At 30.6% G+C, this 17,329-nt stretch overlaps 1 protein-coding gene across 1 annotated transcript; it reads right to left on the bottom strand.

Moving 5' to 3' along the window:
• Window positions 1–12,660: 12,660 nt before the first annotated feature.
• On the bottom strand, window positions 12,661–13,620 carry LOC130948156 (AT-hook motif nuclear-localized protein 17-like). The gene has a single exon (XM_057876874.1). It carries the CDS (start codon window positions 13,618–13,620, stop codon window positions 12,661–12,663), a length of 960 nt encoding a protein of 319 aa, XP_057732857.1.
• Window positions 13,621–17,329: the final 3,709 nt, after the last annotated feature.

Below are 17,329 nucleotides of genomic sequence, written 5' to 3'. Positions count from 1 at the left end.
CTAGTTACTGTTTTTACCGTTTTATTTTTTTACTAATATTTTTATTTAGGTTCGAAACTTTATTGTAATTATAATTTTGACTCAGTTAATTTATGTAATTACTAATTTATCCTTGATAACACTAAGTTCAAAGTTTTACTTATCTTTCAATTAAATTACATTTTTAACCCTCTTTTTTATCCAAAAGTGACTATAACACCCTTTTTACTTTTACACCTTTTTTTATAGGATTAAAATAAATTTTATACATTTTTTTAACTTCTATACACGTGACTTACATGATCATTTAGTGGCTGAATTTTCAGGGGTGCAGCTTTTTATTTTTATCCATTTTTAGTGACTTTTATAGCTTGAAACTTAAACCCCAAGTGCTCCAAATAATTTAAGTGGTTTCAAACAATTTCTAGAGACAAATAAGCTTTATATATCACTCAAATAATAGTCGAAAAATAGAGAAGCATCACTGAATTTTCAGAATTAAGAATCAAGTACAAAATCACCACAAAGTGGCTCATCTGAACACCAAAAACAAACACAAACACACTCTAATTAATCCTAATCCTTACCTTTTATGTAATTTACTTATTAAACCTTTCGTTTTTTGCCTAAAATGTCGCAAAACGTCGAAATTCAATCACTTTGAACTCAAATCTCTCTAACTCTTTAGGCGTGCTCCATGGGTATTTCAAGAGGAGTTTTCTATATACGGAAGATAGTAAAAATTCATCATGGATACTGTTTTAAAAAAATAAAAAATGAAAGGAGAAAGAAAAAGAGTTTACCTAGCCAAAATTTTGATATAAATGCAAGAATTAGCGAAAACGGACAAGATTTTGTGCTTGTATGATTTGAGTTCTTGAAGAACACATGAAGAACAATGGAAGAAGAGTTGAAATAGGGTTGGGACATAGAAAACAAGTGCAAGAATTTTCTCTCTTTTTCTCTCAAGAATTCTGTCCAAAGAGTGTAAAAATGTGTAAAGTGTTTTGTGAATTTTGTGGCTAATGCTTCTTTAAATAAAAAATCAAGTCTTGATGAACTTATGATGGTAAAAATGGCTGAATTTTTCGTGGTCAAGGTCTGGCCTTTAATGAATAAAGGACGTGAAAACGAAGAAGCTTGGTCAGCGCTTGCATGTCGAGCTTATCCGCAATTAACCGTAGTTAGTTACTCGAGGTTAAAAACACAGCAAAGAGGGGTGAAAGGATGAGATAGTCTCGACCCAAAAGCTGAGAAGGAGAGACAAGTTACTTGGGTAGCAAGTAAGAAGTTTTGGGATCTTTAAGAGTTGTTTGTGGAATACTAGTCAGAAATTCGGTTCGAAGTAAATTTTACCGTGTGGTAAAATAATTAATGGTTAAAATTTATTTTTAGAGAAATAAATCATGAATGGATGACTAATATTAATCTTGGGATATAATTACCAAGGTAGAAATTATTTTTATCACTGGTTTCGAAGTTTTCGGTTACAAGATTTTTTTCGGCACATGCAAAACCGTCACTAAAGTGAATTTTCTAAAAAGTTTCTAGTGAGAAAAATAAATCAATGGTAAACTAATATTTATTATTTACTAAGTCAAACTTGACTTAGAGGGATTAATTACCTTCATAAAGTCAATTTTGACCTTATTAATGATCTGTTTCTATTTAATTTTTTATTTTTTCTTTAATTTTTATTTTTTTTACCATTGGGCCAGCGTCACTATTTCTTATTGGGTCGTGATTTAAAATTTTAAAAGATAAAATTTAAAATAATAAAAAAAAGTCTATATACCAAAAATCGAATTCTTACATTAGCTACCATTAAAAAGGTTTTTTTTTTTTTTTGTTTCTCTTTGTAACACCTCCAACAGAAAACCCATCAATATCACTAAAACTATTCTCCTGGCATGGAAATCTAAATTTACTCTCAAATTTAGACTGAGCTTCACCTCTCATCTTTGATTTTGCAAGCTACTGCAATTGGAATAAGAGTTAGCGTTCCTTAGAGATTAAGGTAACCAATACTCTTTGGAATTTTTTATTTTATTTCTTAAATTAGCTCATTTCCATCTAAGCCTCACTAAAAGTCCAGTTTGTCATGGTACATAGCCAAGTAGATAATAAACTTTACGAAAATGGAGTCCTACTAACAGCGTATCACTTTTGTTCATTGTTATCAATCTTTTGTGTATACATTAGATATTTCAAATGATTGGGGTGTACATTTGTCTATCTAAAAATTTTTTCTTGTGTGTCCATTTACTTGTTACTTTTATATTATATTTATGTATTTTTTTATTGTATAAATATTTATTATTTTATTAGTTAAATTTAGGATTAAGTACGATTTTAGTTTCTAAGGTATAGATAATTTTTTTTTCGTTTCCAACTTTTTTTTTGCATGCAAAATCGTCTCTAAGTTCTAAAACCAAGTTTTAAATCATCTTTTTTACTTAAATATTAAAATTTTTTAACAAATTACTCATAACTAAAAAATTATAAAATAAAAAAAGAGAAAGAGAGTGTTTCTACTCCTTCGAAGGAGGAAGAGAAGAAGAAGAAGAAACTGTCCACGATCCACCTCTGTCTCTGTCTCCACTGTCACTTCCGTATGATTTTGGTCCCTAAGATAAGGACGATTTTTAAACCAAGTTAAATCTTAGGGACGATTTTGTATGTAAAAAAATGTTAAGGACGAAAAAAATTTTCGACTTATATCTTAGAGACCGAAATCGTACTTAACCCTTAAATTTACATATTTATCATTTTTTTATATTTCTTATATCTGATTTTCTGTGTTCATGTGTCTTAATTTTTGTGTGTTCCCTTTATGCAAATTTATGTATATTTTAGAAGGAAAACATTAAACTCCGCCTATGTTACACTTGCGGTACATAGCCGGTCCCATGCCCGGATAAAGGAGGAGGGTTGTGTTAGGTATTTGGCAACCAACATAAAAATATAGCCGAACCCCCCAAGACATGAATCAAAGACATTATTGCGCTAAAGCTAGGTCGTTGCCCGGAAGCAACGCGCCGTATGGCTCGAGTACGGTGTCAAAGCAAGAGCCGCTGCATCGGTGCCCGGATGTAGTGTTAAATGAGCAAGGGTTCTCGCGTTTTCGTAAACGGACGAGGGTAAATAAGCTAGTTCACAAAGGAAAAGGTAAAGGTCGAAGCGACAGAAGGTTGAGATTTGGGACATGGAACATAGGCACTCCAACAGGAAAGTCTATGGAGGTAGTGGACACCATGACAAGGAGGAAGATTAACATTATGTGCCTACAAGAAACGAAATGGGTTGGTGCAAAGGCTAGGGAGTTGGATTCTTCTGGTTTCAAACTTTGGTATACAGGAAAGGTGAAGAATATGAATGGAGTTGGAATAATTGTGGATAAGCAGTGGAAGAAGGACGTAGTGGATGTCAAGAGGGTGGGAGATCAGATCATCTCTATCAAACTTGTGGTGGAAGGAGGTGCTTTCCATGTGATTAGCACCTATGCACCGCAAGTGGGTTCGGACGAACAACACAAGATAAGGTTTTGGGAGGATCTAGAGAGTTTGGTTCAAGGCATACCTTTGGGAGATAAGATTTTCTTAGGAGGAGATTTAAATGGCCATGTTGGGAGAGAAGTGGCTGGATATGGGAGTATAAACGGAGGCCATGGTTTCGGGGTAATCAATGCCGATGGTAAAATTATTTTGGAATTTTCCTCAACTTTTGATCTTCTCATCGCAGATACATGTTTTAAAAAGAGAGACGAACATCTTATAACCTATAAGAGTGGCATGACAAGCTCTCAAATCGACTTCTTCTTGTTGAGGAGAGTCGACCGGAAATTTTGCATTAACTGTAAAATTATCCCGGGAGAGAGTTTGACAACACAACATAGGGTGCTCGTCATGGATTTTCGCGTTGAGCAAAAGTTGAGGAAAAGACATCATACAAAGAACCCAAGGACGAGATGGTGGCGGATGAAAGATGAGGAACAAAGAAGCTTCTTAAGATGGGTAAGAGAAGAGGAAAAGTGGGATGGGAATGGAATCGCGGAAGAGATGTGGAGGGAGATGGCAGAAGTTATTAGAAGAACAGCAAAAGAAAGTTTTGGTGAATCTAAAGGAATAGGACCAAGAGACAAGGAGTCCTGGTAGTGGAATGCGAGTATACAAGAAAAGATAAAGATAAAAAGGGAATGCTTTAAAGAGTGGTCTTTATGCCACAATGCAGATAACTGGGAAAAATATAAGGCGGCTAAGAAAGAGACAAAAGTGGCTGTAAGTGAAGCAAGAACAAGAGCATATGAGGGTCTCTACTAGTCTTTGGGCACGAAAGAAGGAGAAAAAGGTATATATAGAATCGCAAAGAGCCGGGAAAAAAGAACGAGAGATTTGGATCAGGTTAAGTGCATAAAGGATAAGGATGGAGATGTGTTGGCTCAAGAGGAGAAGATTAATGAAAGATGGAAGAGCTACTTCTACGAGTTATTTAATGAGGGACAGAAAACTCTTCCGAGCCTTGGTCGATTATGCACAAGGGAAGAAGATCAAAACTTTGACTACTATCGAAGGATTCGAGACTTCGAGGTAAAAGAGGCTCTAAAGCAGATGAAAAATGGCAGGGCAGTAGGACCTGATAATATCCCGATTGAGGTTTGGAAGGGTCTTGGAGGAAAAGGCATCAACTGGTTAACCAAGCTTTTTAATGAGATTTTAAGGTCAAAGAAGATGCCTGATGAGTGGAGAAAGAGCACCTTGGTACCTATCTGCAAGAATAAGGGGGATATACAAAGTTGCGAAAACTATAGAGGGATTAAGCTTATGAGTCATACTATGAAGTTATGGGAAAGGGTGATAGAACGGAGGTTGAGAAAAGAGACACAAGTAACAGAGAACCAATTTGGATTTATGCCAGGCAGATCTACCACTGAAGCGATATACCTATTAAGAAGGATGATGGAGAGGTATCGTAGTAATAAAAGGGATCTACACATGGTGTTTATTGATTTGGAAAAAGCGTATGATAGGGTACCAAGGGAGGTCTTATGGAAGGTTTTAGAAAAGAGGAGAGTAAGGATCGCATATATTCGGGCAATTAAAGACATGTATGATGGGGCCACAACTAGTGTGAAGACTCAAGGTGGTGTGACAGAGGAATTCCCTATTGGTATAGGATTACACCAGGGATCATCCTTAAGTGCATACCTTTTCACATTAGTCTTGGAAGTACTCACAGAGCACATCTAAGAGCCTGTGCCATGGTGCATGCTTTTTGCCGATGATATCGTCCTTATGGGAGAGTCAAGGGAATACCTAAATAAGAAGTTGGAGTTATGGAGAGAAGCTCTAGAAGTGTATGGTCTGCGCATAAGCCGTAGCAAGACAGAATATATGGAATGTAAGTTCAGTCTGAGAAGGGAAAACTCCAATATAGAGGTGAAAATTGGAGAGAACATCCTACGAAAAGTTAAAAGTTTTAAGTATCTTGGGTGCATCATACAGGATAATGGAGAGATTGAACATGATGTAAATCATAGGATCCAAGCAGGTTGGTCAAAATGGCGGAGTGCATCCGGTTTTATATGCGACAAAAAAGTGCCTTTAAAACTTAAAGGTAAATTCTATCGCACCGCTATAAGACCGGCTATGCTGTATGGTACGGAGTGTTGGGCGGCTAAAGGGGAGCACGAACATAAGCTGAGTGTGGCAGAGATGAAGATGTTGAGATGGATGAGTGGTCATACGCGATTGGATAAAATAAGGAATGAAGATATAAGGGAGAGAGTTGGAGTAGCACCCATTTTGGAAAAGATGGTTGAATCGCGTCTCAGGTGGTTTGAACATGTGAGAAGAAGACCGATAGAACATCCAGTCAGGAGGGTGGATGAGATGGAAGATGGACAAAGGGCGAAAGGCAGAGGAAGACCTAAAAAGACCATCCATGAGGTGGTCAAACGAGATCTACATGTAAACAGTCTCTCTGTAGACATGATACATGACAGAGCACAATGGCGTCATTTGATTCATGTAGCCGACCCCACTTAGTGGGACAAGACTTTGTTGTTGTTGTTAAAAGAAAAACATTAAAACAACTAAAAAAGACACACACAAATATAACACATACTTTCAATATATGATTCTTATGAGTGAGTTTAACATTTGATGTTTTTATGTTTATTTTAGTCAATTTCTATGTTTTCTCGGTGGCTTTTCTATGTTAAGTTTATTAGATTAGATATTCTATTTTGTTGATTAGTAATTTTGTGTTCTTGTTAGAATGAAAACTGTAAAACTTAGAAGTAAAAATAATACTAACTTAAAGGACAAACACACAAAAGTACCGAGGGTACTTTAGAACTTGCAAATGATTCTCCTAATTAGTAAGTTTTTTTTACCATATTATGTGCTTTTTTTTGTGACTCTTTCTATGTGCTTTTTAATTTTGGTGTTATATTTTTAACTGTATTTCAATAATATTGAGATTTAGTATTTTTTCCATGTTGTTGAGTTTAAAAAACAAATAATAATATTTTTAATGATAATAAACATGATTTTGGTTAGAATTAATAGTCCAAAAATATTGTGATGAATTACTTAATTTTGCAGGTCTAAATTTTATTGTGCAGTCTAAACAAAGAAAACAAGTAGCCCAATAAAAAAAATAGTGTATATTCAAGGCTGTTGATTGAGATTAAGTCCAAAATCCAGTCACTTGCTTCTTGAAGAGGAATCCAAAGTGATGAAGGTGAAGTTTTGTGGTTTCGAGTAAAATACAAAGAAGAAAAAAGTTGTTCATGTTTTTAATCTAACATCAAAGAAAAAATGGAAAAGCAAAATCTTAAAGGCGATGTCAAATCAAGATAGAGCCAAAATAAAAGGTTTAAACCAACCATAATCAAAAGAAAAAGGTAAAAGATTTTTCATTAACATACAAGTTAATTACTCCTTAATTTCACCTTCTCTCTACACATGCAATTTGGATAACAAGAAGAGAATGGAGGCTATTTTCTTCTGAATGGTGGATATTGAAATTTGGGGGCCAAAACACAAGATTAAAGGTGTGAATTTGGCAAACTTATTGAGAAAACAAAATCAACGAAGCTGCGGCTCATCTCTTTTTTGCATAGTTTAACTTTAATCTCAAATTCCTGATTTTTTTGTCTGATTGATGAAAAAAAAGAAAAAACTCCAGCTGATTTAAGATTTAATGAGTTGTCTTAGAAAAGCAAGCCTTAGCCTTGGCAACAGAACTCACTACAAAATGGAATACTCAACAAGAGTTGACTCACGGAGAGTGAACCAAAATCAAAGTTTCATTGAGAGCTTTTTTACTGTTCTTGCTTAATACTTTGGACAGTATTTCTGAATTAAAGGAATATTTTGCCAAGATGGAGAGCGCTACATATGAAAGTATTGAATCTAGTTCATCCTATAGTTATAGAGCTGTTCAACATCATCTCCTTCGTAATCTATCATTGAATATTCAGTTTGTATGTTTTATCTTTCTTTGTCGTTTCACTTCAATGGTAAGGCATTTATGTGAGTCATTTAGAAAAATCCATTAAAAAAAAGGCAACGAGAGGTAACTTGGAGAGAAAAGGCAAAAGTTACTTCAAATCTCTTTTGATTGTATTTCTGTTTTATATCTTGTACCTGAGAGGTATTCATTACTAAGTTGGGTGAACACTTAATGTGTTGTAAGTCTAGAGAGTGAACCAAGCCAAGTCAAGCTTAAAAAGAAGTTTGATTTGCCCCTGATAAGATTAGGCTGAATCTTTGGGTATTGGTGTATGTAAAATTTGAAAATGTAGTGAAAATTCTATCACTGTTGTGGTAGAGATTAGATGTAAGTTACATTGCACTTGGTAGCTAAACTAAGATACTTGACTGTGTCTTCTTCTCCTCTCTGATTTGTTTCTGGTTTTGTTCATTAAGAGACAAAATAAAATTGTCTCTTACATAATCTATCTTGCAATCAGAGCAGAACTCAAGTTTCATTTTCTAGTTTGAGAATTAGTAAATCAAGTTTAAAAGAAGATTATAAATCCAACATCCCCCTCTCTTTTGGCCATCAAGAACCTTCACATGTGAAAGTCACAAATTTAATGGTTAGATTTGTATCTTTTTTTTTTTAAAAATATACAAATTTGAGAGTCAGATTTATTTTAAATACACAAATCTAATTTTTAGATTTGTATTTAAAATTAAAAATATTTTAAATATATAAATTGGACCTTCTGATTTATTTTACAATAAAAAAAATTATCTCAACACAAGCAGACCCTCCTTAATATAAAAATTCTATTTTATTTATATATAAAATCATCTTTAATATTGTAGCCAAAATATTTAGATATTTAATTCTTTTTTTGCAGGAGTTTCTTCTTCTATATATGTTCAACAAATATACGAATATAAAAATTTTGATACACAACACAAAAATTTGAGTGTACAATATAAAAAAAATTATGTATTATATTAATAAATTTTTGTGTTATGTACAAAATTTTTTATATTACATTCATAAACTTACGTGTTATGTACAAAATTTTATATGCTTTGTAAAATTTTCGGTGTCGAATAAGTGCAAAGACACAAAACCACATAATAAACACCTATATTTTTTTATTAAATTTATACCATTTATCTTATAACATTAATTTTATTTTCCTTCTTGATAAAACACTAGTGTAATTCTTGAGAAATTAAGACACTGATAATTTAGCTTTTAAAAAATAATCACATTAAAGATAACCATGTTTGAGAAAGAGAATATTTTAAAATATTTTGTCAAAAATTATTCATATCTAAAAGTCTATAAATAATTATTATTTAAAAACTAAATAACATAAAATTTCAAGAATTAAATTAATAATTTACTCTCTTTTTCCAAAAAAAAAAGATATGCTTTAATAAAAATTCTGAATTAGGAAAAATGTGTTAATATTGTGAGTGTGAAGGCCTAAAAGAAAAGTTAAAGTTGTACCATTATCCATTGGTATGCATATTGTAAAGGAACGCCCCCACAGAGGCAGCCCTACATAGTGAAGAGTGTGTGTTGTGAGAGTGAAACAAAAAAACCGTTGGACACTAGATGAGGGAGCATAAGAAAAACCGGTGGATCATAAAACCGTACCCCAATCACATATGTTGTCTTTGTCTCCCATAGGCAAAATATATCAGCTCCCAAGTGTTTGGTACAACTTTACTCCTAATAACCTAAGCGTTGGAGAATGTTATCCTAAAGTCTAACCTATAAAGGGCCTTCTGTTACGTTGCTTTAGCAGTGTACGGGTTTTGGAAGGCCCCTATATTTTGTGACACTGACCCCTACTCTTCAAAAAGTCACGTACGTACCCCTCTTCCCTCCTCACTTTCCAACTTTAATCCCTTGTTTTTCCTTCAACTCTTTTGCTTTTTCATCCCCCCCTCGCTCTCTGCGTTCCACGAAAATGACAAATCTCTTCTATCAAAATGCATTTTTTAAATTAGATTTATAAAAGATGTTTATTAGGTTATGAGATAAAACGATTAATTACATGCATTGGAGAGAAACACAAAATATGTGGTGTGATGAAGGCGAAGTTACGTTTGACCAACTTGGTGGTGTGTAAATGTGCAAAGAAAGAAGAAATTGAGGTCGGTGTGTGGTATGTAAGAGGGAAAGAAGTGAATGCAGCTTTAATTTTTACTCTCGCCGAAGAAGCCATGGGACGTCATTTCACACTTATATATGTATGAAGACTACTGCTCTGATCTGCCTCTCTTGTGGCACAGATCAGACCTCGCGTGCACTCACCAGATTAGAGTACACCATCAAATGATCGTATCAACATACATTATCATTATTAATTATTATGCTTCATTTAAATAAATGAAATTCAGAGAGGACGAAAAGATCATAAATATGAGAGCAGTGGATTTGGACTCCTCTCCTTGTCACATCTTAAAGCCAAGTAGTATGCATGTCTCAGCTGCTCAGCATTTTGACTCCTTTGAGTCCGTCTTTCACCCATTCTCTTCTAATATATAAATCAATCAAAGAAAGTAAAAGAATGAAAAACTAATCATATATTTACTACTCCTTTTTTCTACTTTCCTTCTTATTTTATATTTTTATCAACTTATAAATAAATATTACATAATTTGAAGATGGATACTACCATAAAAATTCTATAATTGTCTTGGTATGAAAATGTTTTCTTTTGATCTTCGACAATAGATTGTATGGCAGACTAAATTTTAATATGTTATAAAAATATTTTTTTGTTTAAAGTGTGACTGAATAAATAAGTCATATTTTTAAACAAAATATCTTTATAAAAAGATGTTTTTGCTATCTTTATTTAAGTAGTTACCTAATTTGAATAGAAAATACAAAAAGGTTTCATATACTAAAATTAACCATTAAAATCAGTTATCAATGTATTTGTATATAAATATATGTGTATTTGTATTCTAACATATATTTTATATTAGTAGCTGATTTTAGTAGTTAATTTTAGTGTACACATAGCATAATCACAAAAAAATAAGGTAAAACTCAAAATAATCAAATTTTATGTTTCAAATAAAATTAAGAATAAAGTCATTTTACAGTTATTAACATAATATTTTTGAGATGATAACCTTAAAAAATTGCTTAAAATAATATTTTTTTTAGTTATTATAAAAAAATTTTAAATAAATAAATTAAATTTTTTATTTAGAATGAAATAAGTGATATAATGTAAAAATATAAATAATTTAAAAATTTTAGTGCATATATAGAATTTAATTTATTTATTTAAAAAAGAATCCTATATTTTTGTTGCAACAAAACATTAGGTATTTACGTATTGTATTTTTCTTTTTTGTTGCAATCGATCAGACGTGTTATAGCTTATTATAGGCAAGATTTTAGAAATCGAATTAGTTATCGTTTTAGCTACTGATTTATTAATTTAGATATTTAACCAGTTTATGATCAATAGTCATGTTTAAGCTTCAATGCAGGTATAAAAGATAATAATTTAAAGTAATTTTATTTAATTTAATATTTATAATTTTATGTATGTAATATTAATAATTACATATTTATTACCTATCATATTACATAGTTATTTTAACAACAATTAAGAAATACAAAATAAGATCCAAAAATATTTGGGTGACAATAGATATCAGCCAAAATTATTACATTTTGTACTCATTATTAGTAAATCACTTTTAACGGTCATTTATTTTATTTTTAGAGACAATAAAAATAATCGTTGATATATTTAGCAACAATTAGATATTAACCGCCTTATATTTTGTCGCTAAAAAATTTTAGCGTGAATTACACAATTGCTAGTAAATATCTTTTTATTGGTCCCAAAAAGTATATAATTGCCATTATTATAACATGTAATAATAATGAAAATTATATAATTATCATAAAAATATAAGTTAAATAAAATATATAATAGTCATTATATTATTATCACTAAAAATTTGTCAATAAAAATAATTTTTTTGTAATAGCTAAAATAAATGAGTAATATTATGTGTAATAAGCATATAAGTTTAGATGATACATACATAAACTTTAGATGCAAGTTAAATAAAATAACTTTGAATTATTGTCTTCCTAACATGCAATAAAGTAAATGATGGTTAAGAGTGCAAAATAAAATTATTTTTTGCTTTTTATTGTCTTTTAAATCTTTTTACTATTGATGTGGTAAGAAAATAATAATTCAAAGTTATCTTATTTAACCTAGTATTTTTTATTTTTTATATGTAATATCTAAATTAGCAATTATTCTAGTAGTAATTAAAGAATGCAAAATAAAATAACTTTTGATTTCTTTAGACTTTGTATTTATAATTATAATTGATTACAATGTTAGCTAAAGCCTTTGGTTAAATAAATTGAGATCTTATACCGAGAGTTAATATTAGGCAATTTTGTTTTTAGAACTATTTTAACTTTTAAATTTTTTAATTGGAAAATCTAAATTATAAACCTAACTCTAAAAATAAGTAATATTTGACCAAGAGTTGGTTCCTCTAATTAATAAGGTGATGAGCATGCATGTTATAAAAGTTCATGATGATGCAATGATATCTTAAGTAGGCAGAAGGGCAGAAGAAGAAGAATGTAAAAATGAAGAGATGAAGGTTAAGTAATAGTAGTAGTAATGTATGTAACTGGGAGATAAAAGCAATTCCAATAGGGCAGAAGAATAGAGATCAGAAGGGATTAGACGAGTCATGTTTCAATTTGCCTTTCTCTCTTTCCCTTTCATTTGTCTCCATGCTTCGTATTGGAGACAACAAAATTGGGTCCTTCCCGAGGCGGCAGCACCACAACCACACCACCCTCCTGTAATTTTATGCTATGCTATATGGAATTCCATAAGTATCATCATATTCTTTTTTATGAAGGAAAACCGAGAATAATTAAATTAAATAAGAAAGAGCGACCAAGAAGACAAGCATGCTCATATATATAAAAAAAAAAAAAAGCAAAGAAAGAGAAAACCCTATTATTTCAGCCTCTGTGACACTGTAATGACTGACTAATTAACAGTTTTCCCCATACTTAACAATTTAGAATTTAGACAACTAAAAGAAAAATATAAAAAAAAAAACAGAAAATGGGGAATTCATTAATAATGCTGAGAGATATGGATTTGGCTAGCTAGATCTTGGGGGTTCAGTAATTGGCAGCGCGAGAAGCCGAGAGAGTGTGGCCCCATTGCATGACGTTCACATCAGCAGGGTGGCTATTATTCATGCCGTTTCCTCCACCACCGCCATTCCCCACATTGAACACAGTAAGAGGGTTCTCACTCACAACTGCACCACAACCACCGTGATGATCGCCACCACCTGCATTACTGTAGTTATTATTATGACGATCACCATCGTCCTTATTATCACCGTCACGCCCACCAGCACTCACACCCTCGCCAACCTGGTGGAACTCAGGCCTCTTGAAGACGGAGGCCGACACCACAACCGTGCTGGCCGCCACGAGTGTCCCAGCCACAACCCCGCCGAAGATCTGTCCCTGGGAACCGGAGAAGGAAACAGCGAAGCTGGAGCAGGTGGGGGTAGGGATGGCTGAGGAAGCATCCGTTGAAGCGGAAGCGGAAGCTGGAGAGGCAAGAGGAAGAGGAAGAGGAAGAGGACGAGGTGAAGGAGTGAAAGGGCCAGCGATGTAGCTTCCAGAGAACGACAACAAGGTGAAGGGTCCATGGAGGGTTAATGCAGGAGCATGTGAGTAAGGGTGACGTAAGGTGACGTTCGCAATGGTTCCTGACCCACTCAACACTGACAAGCTTACCTGGCGCCGGCGGGCAAAACTCACCACCGCCTCCACCACGTCGGAGCCGGCGGCAACCTCGATCACCACCGGTTTCATCACGTGGTCGCTTTCCTGAGTGATCACCACGGGTGGCTTCGGCTTATTCTTGGACCCCGGAGGCCTGCCACGTGGCTTCTTCTGGGGCGGGGGCTCGGAGAGGTGATGGTGGTATGAATGGTTGCCGGTGGAGGACGAGGGTGGCAGCCTCCTGGAGACGACGGCAGCAGCGGTGGCAGGGGTGTTGTGGTCGGAGGAGTCGTCGTCGGAGGTGTGGGAAAGTGACATGGTGATACCATGGTCAGCCATTGTTGTAGAGAGTGGAAGAGAGGATGATGGATGAAAGATAATGAAGGAGAATTTATAGTAGTCAGAGTCAGGAGAAAAGAAAGGAAAGGAGGTGTGAGTGAGTGTGGGTCCGTGGGGTTTCACGAAGGAAAGAAGGTTCAATGCAGAAAGAAATGAAGGTGTGGGGTCAGTACACTTAGACTAGATCTTTTACGCACTAGAAAACAAATTCAAAGGTCTAACTTCTATATGGTCAACAAAGCAGTGCAAAATAATAATATTTCATTTCTGTCAAAAACTCATATTCATCCCATGCACCTTTTTGCCTTCTTTCTCTAACATAAACTACAAACAATTCATTATTTTTCATGCTAAATATTAATCCCTCTTTATTATACTTTTTTTAATTTCTAGAAATAGAGTTAAAAGTAGAATTGAGTTTGGAAACTAAAATTTAATATTTGAATTTAAGGTAAAAAAAGTTCATTTTAAAAATTTATTTAATATTAACTGAAAAAGTTATTTTTTAATTAAATTTTTAATATGAATAAACATTTTAATTAAACTCTTTAAAAAAATAATTTAAATAATAAATGTCTATATTAAAAATAGTTTATAAATAAGTTATTTTGTATTTAATTTTTTAATTTTAAAAATATTTATTTTTCAATCAGACTATATATATAAACCCTGTATCAATAACTTTTTTATTAACTATACATCTATCTATCAAAAAAATTCGATTTTTTTGTCCTTTAATGAGTCCATATATAAATAATAGATATATTTATGTGCATATATTTTAACGAATATTTTAATATTATATCTATATTAAAAGGTATATTCAATAATTAATAAATTTTTTTATTAACTATATATTTTTTTATTAGGTAAATCAAATTTTTTATCTTTTAATAAATAATAGATATATCTATGTGCATATATTTTAACGAAAATTATAATATTATATATATTAAAAATATATTCTACATATCAATCTGTCAATATTAAAGTTTATAGAAAAAGAAAAATCTATTAACTTAAGAAATCGTAAGGATTTAAGTCCTATTTTCAAAAGATCCTATGTTAGATTCGACATAAAGTTCAATTATATGTAATAATAGTATTATTGTAAGAGCAGCAGGTATAATTTAGGGTTATGCTACGTGTACAACCAAAGTTAATTACCAGTATAAAATATATGTTAGAATATAAATATACATTGAAAATAAATTAAACCATATATATTTATACATAAATACATTGGTGACATTTTAATGACTTATTTTAATGTACAAATAGCATTTTTCTATAATTTAATAGTAAAAGTGCGATATACATGTTTTATGGATATTTTAATAGGCCAAATTTAACTAATTAATTAGCTATTGGTGAAAGAAAAAATCAACATCTTTTTTTCTTTTTAACTAAATAGTAATTAATATTTATATTTTATTTTTAAAATCACTTTTTCTCTTTTTATAATAATATCTCAATCTATTAATTTTTGTTTATTGAATAAGTATAAGAATCAATTTATTAGTTAATATTAATCAATTTTTTATTATAAAATTATTTTCAATATTTTTTTAAAAAATTTAAAATTTATGATTAGAATTTAAAATTTAAAATTTAAAATTTAAATTTTTAGATTTAAACCTTAAATTCTAAAGAGAAAACTATTTTTTTTTTTTTGCAAAATCATTTAACATTTATATACTTAAATATATGTGTGCGATAGTTTTCTTATTCTATATTTTGTAAAATTTTAAAGTTAATTCGTATTTAAAAAATGAGTATATTATTACGTATATATTAAAATAAATTATTAAAATTAGACACTAATATAAAATAAATATTTGAATATAAAATATATTGAGAATTAATTGAATAATATATGTATTTATATATAAATATATAATAGTTGATATGAGTGATTAATTTTAGTGTATAAATATTATTTTTTTTTTAAAATGACTAAAAACCGTTGCTATTTTAGTGTGCTGTAATATCTTTGGTTCGTAAAATTTTATTTTTCGATTATATCCGTGGTTTGTGAAATTACAATTTATAATATGTATGTCTTGCTTTCTGGAGAACCCTTTACTTAGTAATTAATTTATTAAATAATTATTTTCTAATTCATTGTCATTCTTTAAGCACCCAGAGACGTCGATCTTTTTTTCTTCATTATATTAATTGTGTTAATCATTCTTGGTTGACGTATATAATTGGATATTTGATTTGTTTTATGAGAAATATTAATTAGGTTATCAATATTTTTTTATATTTATTCTATATTCCAGTCAACATTAGTTAATTCTTTACTTTTTCATTAAAAATATTATCTCCTAACATTCTCTTTTTTAAAGTCAAAGATTAAACTTAATAAAATTTTATTTAAAATCTCTTTTACTAAAGTTAATTAATTATGGGCTAAATTACATGCAATCATTGAAAATCAAATTTGTTTCAGTAAAACAAAATAAATAAAAAAATAGGATTTAGTTATTATATGTCTTTAGACACATGTTAAGATTATTATTGGTAGAATTTTTAAAATTTTTATTTTAATAAATATATAACAAATATATTAAAAACTAAACTTTGTATATTTTCTTAGAAAAATTTTTTAATTGATAATAATATTAACATATTCGACTATATTACATATATACTAAAATTAACTACCAAAGTCAGCTATCAGTAATTCAGTATAAAATATATATTAGAATATAAATATACATTAAAAATAAATTAAACCACATATATATTTATATATAAATACATTGATGACTGATTTTAATGACTAATTTTAGTGTATATGAATGATATTTTTGTCAACTTTTTGTTTTAATTTGTACATTTGGTGCTAAAGGTTTATATATTTTGGTTTTTCATTTTGTTTATAAGATCCATTTTAGTTTTCATTGAAATTTTGAAATGAGTATTTTGATATTTGAAATTGCATTTTATTGTCTGTAATTAATCTAGGTTTTACAATTTTGATAATATATCATGTTAAATAACATGGATAATTATATGGTATGTCACTTGTGCTAAAAGTAATATGTAATAGACACATGACATGCAATGTGTGCAAAAAATGCCACATTATACACCAGTACACTAAAAAACGGTAGACGACTAAAATGATTAAAATGAATTTTGTTCATGTTAAAAAATTTATAAAAAAATCAAATTTTAATTAGTTAATATTAATTTTTTTTAATTTTATATTTTTTTTTTAAATAATATTTAGAATGTATAATTTCGATTTTAAAATTTTAGAAAATTTATTTAAAATTAAAATTTAAAATAAATAAATAATTTTTAAAAGGTTAACTAATATTGATTAAAATATTTGCTCATTAACATTTAACATTACCCTTTCATCTTTACTTGTTCCCTGCAATGTAGTTTACAACTTTATTAACAACAAAATCAAGGTGAGGTTATGTAAAAATATTTCGTTTTTTTTTTAACGTGTCTTAACTCTTAATGTTAGGAACTCGATAATAAAATTTTAAAATGTTAGATACCTAATTGCAAATTTAATAGAATTGAAAAGAACTCTGAATTGATTTAACCTACGTAACCTACTATCATATCTTTAAATTTGCATACTATATGATATACCAAATTCAAGTGGGTGCATAATAGTGTTCTCCGGAACAAGAGTCGTAGTTAGGAATGATTAGGATAGATGATGGAAGAACTCAACGTGTGG

Source organism: Arachis stenosperma, chromosome 9, assembly GCF_014773155.1.
Source record: "Arachis stenosperma cultivar V10309 chromosome 9, arast.V10309.gnm1.PFL2, whole genome shotgun sequence".
Classification (NCBI taxonomy): Eukaryota; Viridiplantae; Streptophyta; class Magnoliopsida; order Fabales; family Fabaceae; genus Arachis; species Arachis stenosperma.
Note: the sequence above shows the minus strand (reverse complement) of the source record. Positions and strands in the feature narration are given on the sequence as shown.